The 15,344-nt window shown below is 33.5% G+C and overlaps 1 protein-coding gene, 1 long non-coding RNA gene and 1 other non-coding gene across 4 annotated transcripts; 1 reads left to right on the plus strand and 2 right to left on the minus strand.

Annotated features, from left to right (window-relative positions):
- Window positions 1-41: 41 nt before the first annotated feature.
- LOC8276845 (ABC transporter B family member 14) lies at window positions 42-8,170 on the minus strand. The gene is made up of 10 exons (XM_015717179.3): window positions 7,601-8,170; window positions 7,252-7,306; window positions 5,125-5,300; window positions 4,416-4,616; window positions 4,024-4,283; window positions 3,617-3,930; window positions 3,197-3,420; window positions 2,219-2,562; window positions 1,702-2,132; window positions 42-1,539 (listed from the first exon to the last, which is right to left on the minus strand). Exons 1-10 carry the CDS (start codon window positions 7,943-7,945, stop codon window positions 62-64), a joined length of 3,828 nt encoding a protein of 1,275 aa, XP_015572665.3. The 5' UTR covers window positions 7,946-8,170; the 3' UTR covers window positions 42-61.
- Window positions 3,621-4,926, plus strand: LOC125370477. 2 transcript variants are annotated; one of them, XR_007216492.1, is made up of 4 exons: window positions 3,621-3,758; window positions 3,872-3,921; window positions 3,996-4,194; window positions 4,492-4,926. It is a non-coding gene; the product is annotated as an uncharacterized LOC125370477 (long non-coding RNA). The 2 variants fall into 2 exon arrangements; XR_007216491.1 differs by having other exon boundaries at window positions 3,872-4,194.
- Window positions 8,171-13,416: 5,246 nt separating the features above from the next.
- Window positions 13,417-13,523, minus strand: LOC112534241. The gene has a single exon (XR_003078542.2). It is a non-coding gene; the product is annotated as a small nucleolar RNA R71 (small nucleolar RNA).
- Window positions 13,524-15,344: the final 1,821 nt, after the last annotated feature.

Here is a 15,344-nt window from a genome sequence, read left to right on the forward strand (position 1 = left end):
CTATGCATATCATTTTGGTTGTACATCTTAATGCTTACTTGTATGGTTCAAGAACATTTCACTAATTTTCTGTCAAGTTCTGAAGGTGGTACAACCTGGAATACGTGCCCTCAGACATTTTTGTAAGAGTTAAATGAGAACCCATCTCCACAAGCTTACCTTTATCCATAACAACTATTATATCTGAATCTTTTATGCTGGACAGCCTGTGTGCGACTGTAATCTGTGTGGATCTGTACAAGGAGCTCTCTTTGCTGTTCAGATTTATTGATTCCAGGGCACTCACTATGGATCTTTCAGACTCAGCGTCAAGGGCACTTGTTGCTTCATCCAGGAGCAAAATTGCTGGCCTCTTTAGTAGAGTCCTAGCAATCGCTATCCGTTGCTTCTGTCCGCCTGAAAGTTGACAGCCCTTCTCCCCAACAACTGTATTGTATCCATCAGGCAAGCTACTTATAAACTCATGAATGTTAGCTTCCATTGATACCTTGACAATATCTGCTTCTGAAGCTCCCTCATGACCATATGCAATGTTATCTCTGATTGAAGAACTAAAGAGAAGTGGCTCTTGTTGCACCAGCCCTATTTGTGTCCTCAACAATCTTAAATTGTATTCTCTGATGTCCTTTCCATCAATTAGCACCGTTCCTTCTCCAGGATCGTAGAATCTGAGCAAAAGGGCCAAAATTGAGGACTTTCCAGCTCCACTTGGCCCAACAAGGGCCACCCTTAGCCCAGCTTCAATATGTAAACTGAAATTGTTGAGAACAGTCACTTCTGGTCTTAGTGGGTAGTAAAATTTGACATTCTGAAGTTCTACTCTTCCCATTATTCTCTTGAGATGGGAACTTTTGGGTGCATCTGGTTCAATTTCGGTTTCCCTATCAAGTGTTTCAAATGCTGGAGTTAGTACAGTAATGGCAGATATGACAGTTGGGATCAATGTCCATAATTCTGTGATTGAAGGTACTGTGAGAGAGAAAATCTGGTAAGATCTTATGCCATCTTCGAAGGTTGCTTGACGTCTTTCGACTAAACGTGTTGTGTACCACAGAGCAACAGCATGTGCTATATTCCACAAACAAAGGGAAACACCTTGAATGAGCCCAAACTTAATGCTCTGTTTCCTGCTCTTCTTCTTTGGCTTTTCCAGGCATGTTTTGGCTTTCTTGAGGATGTGCTCTTCATGGCAAAAAGACGCAATGGTTCTTATGTTGGCTGCCGACTCAGAAGCAAGTGTAACAAGTTCATAGTGTGCAGCAGCAGAGTCACGTGAAAAACCTTTGGCTGACTTTGCCTGGATCAATCCCCCAATGAAATGACAAGGCATCACTGCCCAAGCGACCAGACCCATTCTCCAGTTAACAACCATGCTAACAACAGTTGCTATTAGTATGGATGAGATGCATTGAACAATGACAGACATGCGGTCAGAAATTATTGTTTTGACCATAGCAGTGGCATGAATGATCCGCGAAGTAAGTGAACCAACACTGTTCTCTGGTTTCTCAAACCATGCTATTTCATTGTGTAGTACACCTGCAAATGTAGGTCGTGTGTAATCTTATCATCTTATAGTTTGATCATTCAATTGGATGATGTTCATGCTGTTGTTGGCTTAAAGATTAAAATAGTTCAAAAAACAAGGATAAAACATCAGACATCATCACTATACCGATGGGATGTAGGAGTGATTGTTACCTGAATATAATGCTTGTCTGAGGTTTATCATGGCCTTCTCTCCTACTACTCCGAAAAAGTAGTGCTGCAAGGTGTGAGTGAACAGTGAAAGCAGTCCTATCAGAGCAAAGATTATTGAATACAATCCAACTTGCCGCTTTGCATCCTTTTTGTAGTATGCTACTCCCACTGTTATAATGAAGAATCCAAAAACTGGCTTTGAAATGCCAGAGAAAGCAGCTGCAAAGGAGCCTATGGCAGTTCTTAAAAGCTCTTTCTTTTGCAAGCCAAACCAGATTCTGAAGAATATAGCCGACTTTCTTATGTCTTTTTGCTCCTCTTGCTTTGGAGACTGGCTCATATGCATGCTTAAATCACTTGGTCTGTTGTGGTTTTCATTATATTTAGGTGCAAGTTGTTTGATAATTGGATGATCTTCAGAAGCTGTATTTCTGTCAACCAATCCACTTAGGTAAGTTGAAAACTTTTTACTCCTTACTGGATATTATGCTGAATGAATAGAGAAGTGTCAATGAACCTTGAGTTGCTAATTGTGCTGATGTTATGCAAGCTAAATAAGTTGTTGTAGAATTTGTTGGTATCAAGCAAGCTGCTGTGTGTTCCTGTCTCTGTAACTTGTCCATTCTCCACAATTGCTATCATGTCTGCGTTTACAACGGTAGATAACCTATGTGCAATCAAGATGACTGTCCTCCCTACCATAGCCCTATCTAGGGCGTACTGAACCAGTTTCTCTGATTCTGAATCAAGTGCACTTGTGGCCTCATCAAGCAAAAGAATGGGAGGACTTTTAAGAATGGCTCTTGCTATGGCAATTCTCTGCTTTTGTCCTCCTGATAATTGGACTCCTCTTTCGCCTACCTGGATCTCATATTAGTTGAAAAGACAAAATGGATATAATTGATCTTTCATCTGGAAGTGGATAAATGTTACAAAGAGCGCTCTTTCCTTTTTTTTCTTTTTTTTTTTAATTTCTCTTCATTCTTTTTTTTTTCTATTTTTTTTATTTTTTTAAAAATTTTATTGAGTGTTTTCTCTTGCCTTTCATAGCTGAATAAAGCTCATCTATCTTACTGACGAAAACTTAGGTGAAAGGTTTCATTACTTTAATGAAGTTTCTCAATGAACGAACTATGTTGAACATCACAAGTTTGCATTGTTGGACTTTTAAGCAAAGGGGAAGGAAGAAAAATACAACATTTCTGGTTATAAATCTCTTAGTAATCGTACTGTGATTGGATACCCACAATTTTTTCTTCGCGTTTGAACAAATAAGGAGTTTTTTAGAATTTTTAATCACTCAGTTCTACAACTTGACCATTGTTTAAGGTAATTTTTTCGCTGCTTATGTTATGCCTAGTTATGTATTAAAGTATCAAAGTCATAATCGTTTACTAACCAATTGATGAGTTGACTTCAATTATTAGTTTTCAACATGGATAAGCTCTCAGAAGAGTGACTGATCTACTGAGAAAATTGGGTTCAAGTTAATCACCTCTGTTAGATACTGATTTGGAAGTTGTGAAATGAAGGAGTGTGCATTTGCCACTATTGCTGCATCTTGCATCTGTTGATCACTGGCGTCCATATTTCCTACTTTCAAGTTATCCTTGATACTGCCAGCAAAAAGGGATGGTTCTTGGAAAACTGATCCAATGTTCCTACGAAGAAATCTCAAATCGAGATCCTTGATGTTGTTGTTATCAATGAGAATATCTCCTGTACATTTTTCCTCATTTGTTAGCCACACAGTTGACTGTAGTCAATTTTAAGTAATCTGCAACTGTTTTATTCTTTTATGGAAGCATGTATTTGGTTGCTTATTAACTTCAAAAGTTGATGCACATGCACAAAATAGGCATCTGAATTTCACATTGTGTGCGTGCGTGTTTTGGAATGGGAAGGAGCGATATACCTGTCAAGGGATCATAGAATCTTGCTACTAGGGAAATAATTGTGCTCTTTCCACACCCACTGCTACCAACTAATGCCATGGTTTTACCAGCAGGGATTGACAATGAAAGGCCTCTAAGTATCAAATTGTCCTGCCGAGATGGGTAAGCAAAGTATACATCTTTTATTTCAATGTTTCCTTCAACCTTAATAAGTGTTCTTCCTGTTGATATGTGTCTTATGAGTGGCTTCCTGTTGATCACCTTGAAAACTTCAGTTCCTGCAGCTTTTGCCTGATTGAAAATTTGCATGTCCGGAGCAGCATAAGTGAGTGATCTGCATTAATATAAGGAATGATTATAGAAAATATATATTTCACTTAATTGTCTGTTCTATGGCAGAAATATGAAGAGGAGAAATAACACCTACATAGCTCCAAAGAGAATGCTCATAACTGCAGCAATGACTTCGCCTCCATTTGACTTCTGTACAGTGACTACAATGGCTCCAATCCATATGATCAGTGCCCAAGAAACAAATGTTACAGTTTGAAACATTCCTGTTCCAACTCCCTTTATCAGTGCTTCCCCCTTGTTGAGAGTAAGCTGCTTGGCCATGCACTCTGAAAAAGACTTGATTGCATGGCTCTCTCCAACAAATGAAAATACTGTCTTGATTTGAGATATGGTCTGCAAAATATAAGCAATTCTCATATATGGAATGGAAAATAGTATACATGAAGGATCCTTCAGACATTAGATCAGTATCATAGGCTCAAGATAATTGAGATGGTGGTGCTGCCTGACGTACTACTTAAATACCTGTTCAACCATGGCTGTTGCTTCTGAAAGGTAAACCATTTTAGCTGCTGAAATAGTGTTCATTTTCTTGGTGTAGGTGGCTCCAATGACAAGAATCATAGGAAGAACTAACAGGGTAAGCAATGACACTTCCCAAGAGCAAATGGCTGCAATCAAGATTCCAGAGAAAAAGGTTGCAAAGCTCGACAGAAAATGGGCCAACTGCCGCAGAGAAATTAGGTTAGCACATAACATTACATCCTTTTCTTTGTGAATTTTTTTTTTTGTACTTCAGAATTTGAAGAGAGATTGATTACATATATAAGCAGTAAGGTGGGCACTTAGTGTGATCTCTAACCTATGAACTACAGACTAAAAGCCTAAATGATAGGAAGTAAGAAGTGAATTAGGGTGTTTGTTAAATGACAAGCCTTTTATTTTTTTGACCTGTTTATTTGTGCATTGCAAGTATGATAAAACTATTTAAATCCTTCAATTACTTGTAGAAATGCTCTGCTAATATTATCACATAGTTCTTGTCTAAAAATCTGATATTGTGTTGATTTTATATGATGTTTCACTAGAAATACAAACTCAAATCCACCTGCCTTTTCAAATGTTGCATCTACCCAAATGGAACCTTGCAACATTGTAATCGATCATTGCTACATTTTTGCCAATCAGTTTTCCATTATATTTGAACAGAGTACTCATCTAATGAATTGCATACCTTTTCCCCTATTGCATCTTGTATGATACTCATATGATTGGTAACCCCAGTGATAACTTTGCCACTTGTTAAATCAGTATCAAAAGCTCCAATCTCCTGGTTGATAATTGCTTCCAGGAATGCTAATCGAAATCGTGCTAATTGCCTTTCGCTTGCATACATCCAGCATCCAACCTCTGCATTTTTGTATGTGAAGATGAGAATTTAATTCACTCGCATCATACTATACTGCACCATTTGCTTTCTATGCACCTCTTACTATTGTACTTGGCAAGTATAGTGAAAACTGAACGTTTTGAGGAATGATTTTGAACTTTAGTATTACAAGAGCTTAAATTCCTCCTAAATCAAAATTTTGAATGTTATTATCATTAATGGAATGATAAATTATACTTATATTAGAAAGGAAATCTAGGAAAAGTTTGTTTTATTTGATTGAGGAATACAGTTTTCTTCAATTTGAAAATGTTTTATTTGATTGAGGAATACAGTTTTCTTCAATTTGAAAATTGCAAATAGCTTTTCCATTAATTGGAAGTACTAAAAAGTACCTTTGTCACAAGGTAGTTGAACCAAGCATTACTCGGTTGGAATAAAGAAGCTTTCTTTTGGCAAATAGCTATTATTATTTACTAGTGGTCAAATTAGGCACCAGACGCATAGTTTATACTGTTATTGTTATTTTAATTATAAATATCTCTTTAAATTGAAAAGTTAAAATTGTTTTTTTATTTTAAATCTTAAAGATCTACATGTTTAAAATATTTGATTAAAAATAAATTCAATAATATAGAATAAAATTCTAAACACATAATTGATTGATATCATATTAAATTTAATAATTTAGATTTTCTAATAGTTTTCTATATTTTTCCAGTATTAGTTTTCATTATTAATTATATTTATAAATTAAAAATAAAATATAATTCATGCTACTTGTTAAGATGAAAATTATTTTTTATTTAAAAAATATTAATATATTAATTATATCTAATAAAATTAATATTAAAACTATAATAAACATAAAAATTGTACATTAATTCATGTACAAAATTATGGACACATGAGAAACTTCTTAAAGCTCTAGTGTATACATAGTATAGATTATGTGAGAAATACTCCACGGTTAGAAATGAAATTATTTAACAAGGACTTTAAAAAATCGATCTCTTTTTATTTTTTATTCTTTTTGTGATTGCTGATGCACAAGTTAAACTGTTAGTAATCATTAATAAATTTTATCACTGCAGCTTTTTCAAAAAAGTATCTTAAAGAAAAAGGAAAAGTTCTTCCTTTTAATGCATGTTCCAACATCAGAAAGTGAATATAGATAAAAATAATTGAACTCATAATGGCAAGTTTAAAAAAATATTAAAATGCATTACAAGCACTTTAAAATTAATTCTACGAAATGGACATCCTATTCTGATAAGAAAAAAATATATATCATGAGAATTTTTTTATTCATATTTTGGAACTTTTGGTTTAGAATTATATGTTTTTATAGAAATATAATAAAAAATTTCAATAATTAATCTATCTATCAATTACTATGAGTAATTTAGCATACAATTAGATATAACAAAAAAATCACTATAAATAAGATTAACATATTATTCTTGATATGCTAAAAAATTCAAAATAATTTTAGAATAAATTTATAATATTTTTAAAACTCTCTTTCATAAATTTTTTGATAATGAATCACATAAGAAATAATTTATTATTAAAGTCAATAATATATTAATGAAATTTTTTCTGTCTAGACTTGACGTATGTCTCCATCTATACACAAAATCGATAGATTATTGACACATATTCATTAGTTTTAAATAATAGATGATATGTCAATAATCTATTATTAAAATATAAAATATTAATATATTTGTATCACTGTTTTATTTATTTTAATATATACACTAAACCTATACTAATATAACATAGATTTTGAATAATAGTACTTAATTACTCAGGATTATGGATGGTGTAATAAATGCTTGGTTATGTAAGAATTCAGAGGTACAAAAATCTTGGGATCTCCTACTCTTAGTACAAGCAGGTTGAGGAAACAAACATGAGAAGACAAGCAGCAGCAGCAAACTAAAAGACGGGTCCTGAAACTTATACCTAGAATTCCAGCTGGGAAAGTTGCAAAAGCCATGTACCACACGTATGGAACAACCTGAGACAAGTATTAATTAAGAAAAAAGAAAATATAGCCTTAACTCTATGATACCAATATGAATGAGAATTAAGAAAGTATATTCTTTCTATTAGAACATGGAATAGTCGCATATTCATATGTCCATTTAGGATTATGTACTTTTCAATTGAATTTTTTTCTTTTTCAAATCTTTCTAGTTTTAAAAACTATTTTTGGAGAAAAGAATAACTGATACTTTTTCTAAAAATAGATTTACCAAAAGCAGTTTATAATATAAAATATATTTTTTAACACCCGATAACAATCTCTTACTTTGTCAAGTGCCTTAACCATGGCATGAGTGTCAGCGATGTTATTGCCAAAAGCATCAAGTGCTTTCCCCAATAAAAGATATCCAATAGGTTGAGCCAACCCATGAACTACTGAACCCAGTGTTCCTAATGCCATTAGTGCCCAGTCCACTCCATCTGCATAACTCAAGAGCTTGTGAAATGGCAAAACTTCATTCACCATCTTCATCTTCTCCTTCTCCTTCTCCTCCTCTCCCACCTCATCATTATTGCTAATATTATTATTATTGTTACTACTACTGCTCCTACTACTATTCTTTTCTTCTACTTCTTCCATCATCACTCGAGGGGCTTGAATCTGCATCATTTTTGCGTATAACTATGGACCTGGAATCTAGGTTGTGTCGTGCAGTTGCAGTTATGCTTGCTAGCTACTTCTGTTTGCTACATCTCACGTCTATAATCTCAGTATACAATGAGAATTAAAGCATATTACAAGGCATATGCCATTTTATGAAAATGAAATAGTGGTATCTAGCTCTTGGTAGCATCCAGCTAACTCAGAACTGGTCTTCGTTCATGTCGCAAGAGAGATCCATTGGCCTGCTGCCACCGCACAAGACAATGCACTACGCTCCATATAGTATTCCTTCTGCGATTAGCTTCAGCCTATCTACTCTATATTAATTAATTATGTCTGATGTTATGAAACTTTCATCTATCTTTAAAAATTAATTCTAACCTGACTAATCATCATCATTATTGTTATTATTAATTATTATAAATTATTTATTCACATGTTATCCTAATAGTTGTTATTATTTTAATTATAAACTTTTTATTTAAAAATTAAAATTATTCTTCTTTATTTAAAATTTTTATATATAAAAGTTTACTAATATAAGTCAAAATACATATAATAAAATTTTAATAAATAATATAATTGATAATATTATATCAAATTCAATATTTTAATATTTTTTGATAATAAGATCTTCAATGTCTTGTAATTTTCCTTTCTTTCCAGTTATTATTTTAATTATATTTACATAAAATTAGTTATAAAAGTATAAGAAATATAAATCATCACTGTGTGTAAACATGCCTTTTAAACAAGATAATTAGCTAAATAGAATTTAATTAAATTGAAAGTTGCAGTTCAGACTTTCTAAAAAATCGAATTATGTTTCTGTGTAAACATAGATTCTCTTATCAACACAGAAATCATAAAGGGTGTGATTATTCACTTCCAATTTTCTTATTTATATTTTAGTTACCTTTTTCAATTCATTGAAATGACTATTTAAGTGAAGAACAAAAATTCACATATAATTTTAATTTAAAAGATTCCACTCTAGTATCAGAGCGTGAGGTATGGTGTTTCCCATTCACGGAAACCGAGAGTAGGCTGATCCTTAGGATTTTATATTGATAGCGGAAAATATGTGATTTGTCTAATTTAGTACTCATGCCAAGCAAAGATATTGGTGGAGATAGAAAATTGAAATTGATAGCAGGAATGCAATGAATCCCATCCCCCAGCGAGTGACGTGCTTACGCCCCGTTTTGTAACTGCCCTTTTTTTGTCCGTCCACGAGGCTGTAAAAAAAAAAAAAAAAGAGAAAGGGGCGGCTATATAGTGGGAGTCGTTTGGTTGTATGCCACGAAGCTCCTATGGACAAGGGAACAAATGAATCATCGCTTTTGGGCGCAGGCAGCCTTCTACTTGGATGACCTTACCTTAATAAGAAAATAATCCTTGATTAACCAATTTGCTTGTCTGATAAGAGCTCTCTCACTAAAGGCAAAGAGAGGAGGAGTCAGGAGCAAGATCAGGGGTCAGAGATCCGAGCTTGATAGAGCTTAGGAAAGCATCGGAAGGAGAAAGGTCAGTGAGGTTCAGCCCGAGAGCTTAACCGTGAGATGAAAGAGATAAGGCGGGGAGGGTTAGCAAAAAAGAGAAGGCTGGAGGAACTTCTCGCAATGGATAAAAAACATATTTAGCAAGGTAAGCTCCATGTCATTGTGAGCATTTTGCAGGACGAGCTTGCCTCAGTGAGTTAGAGTTGCTCTCCATCAATCCTTATTTTATCCAAATCAAATCGGTCAAGATGGGGCATCATGAAGAGAGATTCACGAAACCAAACCGCCCCCCACCGATCAAATCAACAGTTATGGCCATTAGTCTAATTCGTACTCACAAGTTTACGAATCGTTCTTATAGAAAAACGGTAAGATACAGCAAGGTCAATCTCTTAAGGAACTATGAGAATATTTATTATAAAAACTAATTATCAACGTAAAAATATTAAAAATAAATCTAGATACTCTAAACTAATATTTTGAGAGAATATTATATTCATAAAAAATAAATAAATAATTAATTAAGTAAATATGCAAATAAGATGATTTTAATAAAATTATATGATAAAAATAATATTTAGCCTAGCCAATTACTTAGTAATTCATTTGTTTTAAATTTAAGTATAAATCTAATGAATGAGATAGTGATGTTTTTGTTCATTTAATTACTTAAACTAATGATGCAACTAGAATTTGTTATACTAACATAAATTGAAGCAAAGATTGCGTCTATGATATATTCAACCTAAATATTTTTATAACAATTATTATTACTAAATTAATATGATGGTTAATTAGTAAAAGTAATTGAAACTAATAAAGATATGTTGATAAATAAATCATTCATTAAATAAAAAGAACATTGCTCATACAAAGCAAATAAACAAAACTAAATACTTAAAGAAAACTAGCCTAACATATTTAATCCCATAATCATAGTAAATAAATAGTAAGACATAAAAATAAAAGACAAGAAGATGATTAGTCCTCACTTTTCAATCTCAAAAGATTCATTAATCTTAAGAGAATAATTAAAAACCAAACTAAAGTGTTTATGAAAAAGAACTGTAGAGCGAATTGCAAAGATAAGAATGGTGGATAGATATAGATAAGAGATGTAACAGAGAGCAGATGTAAGAGACCTCTCCTCTCTTTTTTAGATCTAGATCTGCAGAAATATATAGAAGAGTCCTCTATCAAGATAAGTCTCTCTAAAAATAAGTATACCTAAGATAAGTTTATCTAATAGATAAAACTATAGATATCCTTCTCTTCACCAAATATTATCCCATAATAATTCTTAATATAAATCCTAATAATAATATAAAATGACTAAATTATATCTTGGTCATGTAAGATTCAACTAGACCTTGTAAAATAGTCAATCCACACATCTCTCTCTTGGGTCTTGACATAAACATGTCCAATTAAGCTCTTTTTTGAGTATTTTTTTTCATATTTTCCTCTTTGACTAATATTATCCGAAATAGATAATGAAGCTTAAGTGAGTTATAAACACTTCTTTTCACCATATATATATATATATATATATATATATATATATATATATATATATATATATAAATACTATTAAAGCTCTAAAATACCCTAAATAACTATATATGATTTGGACCTATCAAATACCCTCGCGCTTAAACCTTTACTTGTCCTCAAGTAAATAGCAACTTAAAAATTAACCTTTGCAAAAATCATGAAGAATAATCATATTCAGCTTCAAGATATTACTTAAAAGAATTTCATTAATGCAAAGATCATGCCAACCTAAGAACAACTTAAATCATCAAAATTTCTTCAAAACTGTAAACTCAATTATTGTTAATAAAAGATTCAAGTATCCAATCTAATAAGTGCTAGTAGCACCTACTTTTGAGCTTTGCGTTATCTTGATTTTACCTTAAATTGAGTTTAATTTGTTTGCTAGAGTTTGTTTTCGGTCCTTTTTAGGTACTTGGCAAAGCTTACACGACAAGAAGAGTTTTGGCATCAAAATACACAAAAATCAATCCAATAATCACTTATTTAGCAAAAGATAGAGAACCACACGGGCATGACACGAGAAGAACTTGCCCGTGTGGACTACCCGAGTGAAGTTCAGAAAGTGGCAAATTGAAGGAAGGTGTGACACAGGAAGTACACGCTTGTGTGGACTTCCTATGTGAGTTGTGAACATTAGCAGATTGTTTAAGGCATGAATGGGAAGAGGAGATGCCCGTGTGATCTTTCCGTGTGACCTAGAGGATGGGCTCAAGTGCGAATTTGAGTTGAGGATGTCACACGGCCGTCTGGTGCCCGTATGGTCCCCGTGTGGAACATAAAAAGATACTATTTAAGGGAACTTGTAGGTTCTTTTGAGGGGGGTTTCATCATTTATTTATTTCTAGAGAGATAAACACTTAGAAACTTTAATTTTCTTTCATTTTTAGGATTTTGATTGGTCATTTCTCAAGGAAGAACATCAATTGCTTCATTATTTTCTAAGATTGAAGATTTAAGATTAAAGTTTTTCATCTCTAATCTTCCATGAATAGTTTGAGGTCTTCTTTCCCTAATCTTTATTTCTTTATTGTAATATTTATAAACTAATTTTCTTGCTATTTGGATTTTATTGAATCCTAATTTATTTTGTATGGATTGATTCAAATTTAATGCAATTAATATTTTTCATGAGTATTTTTATCCCTTTGATTGCTTAATTATCTATTTCAATTGATAAGTCGATGTATTGATTGGGATTTATTTTAATGAACTGATTCGAGATAACTTTTTAAGAATTAATTATATCTTAAGGATTGAGGATTGATTAGGATACTACAGATAGATCTATAAGATTCTTTGGTTTAAAAATTTCTTAATTTTATTGCATGACCTAAGTGAGTGGATTGAGAAGAGATTCTTGTCCCTCCTTTTAGGAATGAGGGGTTTAATCACTTGAGAAAAGTTTAAACCTAATTTGGTGGAATATCAACTCAACTCTTGATTAGAACTAATTGCTATTTGTTTTATGAAATATTTAACTTATTAGTGGAATTCACTACCTAAATAGGCTTTATCTTTGATAAGTTTACCAATTGTTTTAATTTTTGCTTTCAAGATTGTTTTACTTTTAAATATTATGACACTCAAACAACATTTTGATTGCTAAATATTAGTGTATGATTGAAGGAAATACTCAAAATTAGGTCCTCAGTGGAGCGATACTCTTATTCATTATTGTATTACTTGATACAATTGGTGCATTTTGCCATGTGCGGATAACGTGCATCAAATTTTTGGCGTTGTTGCTAGGGAGTCTTTTCTATTGTGATATTATTAGTAATTCAAAAGCTAGTGATTTAGCATTTTTTTCATTTGATTTATCTTTGTTGTGTTTGTATTTTCTCTAGTTACTTGAATCTATGTATGACCTGAGCTAGTTTGACGGAACTATTCGTTTATGAAACAGAGTTGGAAAGAACTCTGAGAAAGTAGCGAAGAGAAGAATAAGAATGAGCTTTAGCTGAAACGATGACAGAGTTACAAAATCAAAATCAAGAAGGGGAACCAAACCAAGAAGGGGAACAGTTAAGATTCGCAGCTCCACCTAGGGAGAGAACCATGCAAGAGTATGCACGCCCAACTCTTAATGAGGCTGCATCGAGTATTGTAAGACTAAATGTTACGGCAAACAACTTCGAGATCAAGCCCAACATTATTCAAATGGAGCAAAATAATTTCATGTTTGATGGTTTGCCCAATGAGGATCCAAACACCCATTTGGATGATTTTTTGGAGATTTGCAATACCTTTAAGATTAATGGGGTATCAGATGATGCTATTCGATTGAGGCTATTCCTATTATCCTTGAGGGATAAGCCACATAATTGGTTGAAGTCATTTTCAGCTATGACATTTATGACCTAGAATCAGCTGGGTGAGAAATTCTTAGAGAGATACTTTCCACCTTCTAAGATGGCTAAGCTGAGGAATGACATAGCAAGATCTCTTCAGTAAGAGAATGAGACCTTATACGATTGTTAGGAATGTTTCAAGGTTTTACTGAGGAGTTGTCCACACCATAGTTTACCTTTATGGCTATAAATTCAGACATTCTTTAATGGATTGAATTACATAAGTAAATGGTTTATTAATGCTGCAGCAGGTGGATTACTAAACAATAAGACTCCCGAGCAAGCTATGGATCTTATTAAGGATATGGCAGTCACGAACTATCAGTGGCAAAATCTAAAAGAGCAGGTTCGAGTCAAAGGGAGTGGAATCCATGCGGTAGACTCTAAGGTAGCTGTAAATTCACAGTTAGAGGCCATAAGTAGGAAGATGGATGCTTTCACTATGTCTTCATCTGGAAAACAGGCATAAGTTATGACTTGTAATTGGTGTACGGGTGGTCATCAAAGTCAAGATTGCTAAAATGACAATACTTTCGCTAAGCCGGAGCAGGTTGATTATATGGGAAATGCTCCTAGGCAGCAGAACAATCCCTACAGTAATACCAATAATCCGGGATGGAGAAATCATCTGAGTTTCTCTTGGGAGAATCAGCATAAGCAAAGACCTCCACCACTAGGATCTCAATACCAAAATCAGCAGTAAGCTCCTCCTAGAAGGAGTAATCTAGAGGAGATGATGGAGCAGTTCATCTCGACGTTTGAAATAAGGTTTCAAACTACTGAGATTACTCTTAGAAACCAACAAGCTTCGCTTTAGACTTGGAGAACCAAGTGGGATAAATTATAAAACTCTTAAGTGAGAGGCCCCATGAAAGCTTGTCGAGCAACATAGAAGCTAACTCTAAGGAGCAGCTTAAGGTTATTACATTATGGAGTGGTAAGGAGTTAAGAACTAAGATGAATGAAGTAGATGGGAGTTTTACTATGATTGAAAAGGTTGATGATGAACAAAAGGGTATTGAGGCTGAAGTAGAAGATAGAGTAGAAGCAACACCGAAGTCTACCTCATATTGTTAGAGAATATCAACTAAGAGTGCCCTTTCTAGCCCGTCTTCAAAAGAACAAATTGGATACATAGTTTGGTAAGTTTTTTAAGCTCTTTATTCAGTTGCATATTAACATACCTTTTATGGAAGCTCTTTGCAGATGCCCAAGTATGCTAAGTTCTTAAAGGAACTCCTCTCTAACAAGAGGAAGCTTGAGGAAGTGCCAATGGTGCAACTGTAAAAAAAGAGCTCAACAATCATTCAAAGGAGAGTACCAAAGAAGCTAAAAGACTCAGGGAGTTTTACTATCCCTTGCTTTAATGGTAATTTAAATGTTAATAATGCACTTGCTGACTTAGGGGCTAGCATTAGTGTTATCCCTTATAATTTATTCAAGAAACTAGGACTTGGAGAACCTAAGCCAACACTCATGAGTATTCAACTGGTTGATAAATCTGTTGTATACCCTAGGGGTATCATCGAAGACTTGTTAATAAAGGCCATGAGTTTATTTGTCTTGTGGATTTTATGATTATGGATATGGATGAAACTATTGATGTATCCCTTATTTTAAGAAGACCTATTCTTGCTACAGCTAGGGCCATCATTGATGTTCATGATGGTAAGCTTATACTTAGGGTTAGGGAAGATCAAGTAACTTTTTAGATTCCTAACACTATGAAACATCCATTTATACTTGATGATATGGATTTTAGTGATGATAGAATTGAGCATGAGATTGTGAATTTATTTCTTCTCTTGTCGCTAAAGATCGTCTAGAGTTATGTATGGTAAAGATCCTCTGGAGTTACATATGGTACATGAACAAGAAAAATGTGGGACGTTAGGAGCTTTGGAACAACTAGCCTATCTTGAGGCAGCAAAGCTAATGAGAAAGAAGTCATTCGAGTCTATTGAGATGCCGAAAGAGGAAATGATGAAGCCTTCC

Source organism: Ricinus communis, chromosome 1, assembly GCF_019578655.1.
Source record: "Ricinus communis isolate WT05 ecotype wild-type chromosome 1, ASM1957865v1, whole genome shotgun sequence".
NCBI lineage: Eukaryota > Viridiplantae > Streptophyta > Magnoliopsida > Malpighiales > Euphorbiaceae > Ricinus > Ricinus communis.

Excerpts from the sequence above, each read along its gene's own strand:
- LOC8276845 (XM_015717179.3), bottom strand. The coding sequence starts at position 7,945 with ATGATGCAGATTCAAGCCCCTCGAGTGATGATGGAAGAAGTAGAAGAA. Across the intron at positions 7,307-7,600 it reads TGGTTAAGGCACTTGACAAA|GTTGTTCCATACGTGTGGTA; the intron begins GTAAGAGATTGT and ends TACTTGTCTCAG. Across the intron at positions 3,421-3,616 it reads ATTCTATGATCCCTTGACAG|GAGATATTCTCATTGATAAC; the intron begins GTATATCGCTCC and ends AAAAATGTACAG.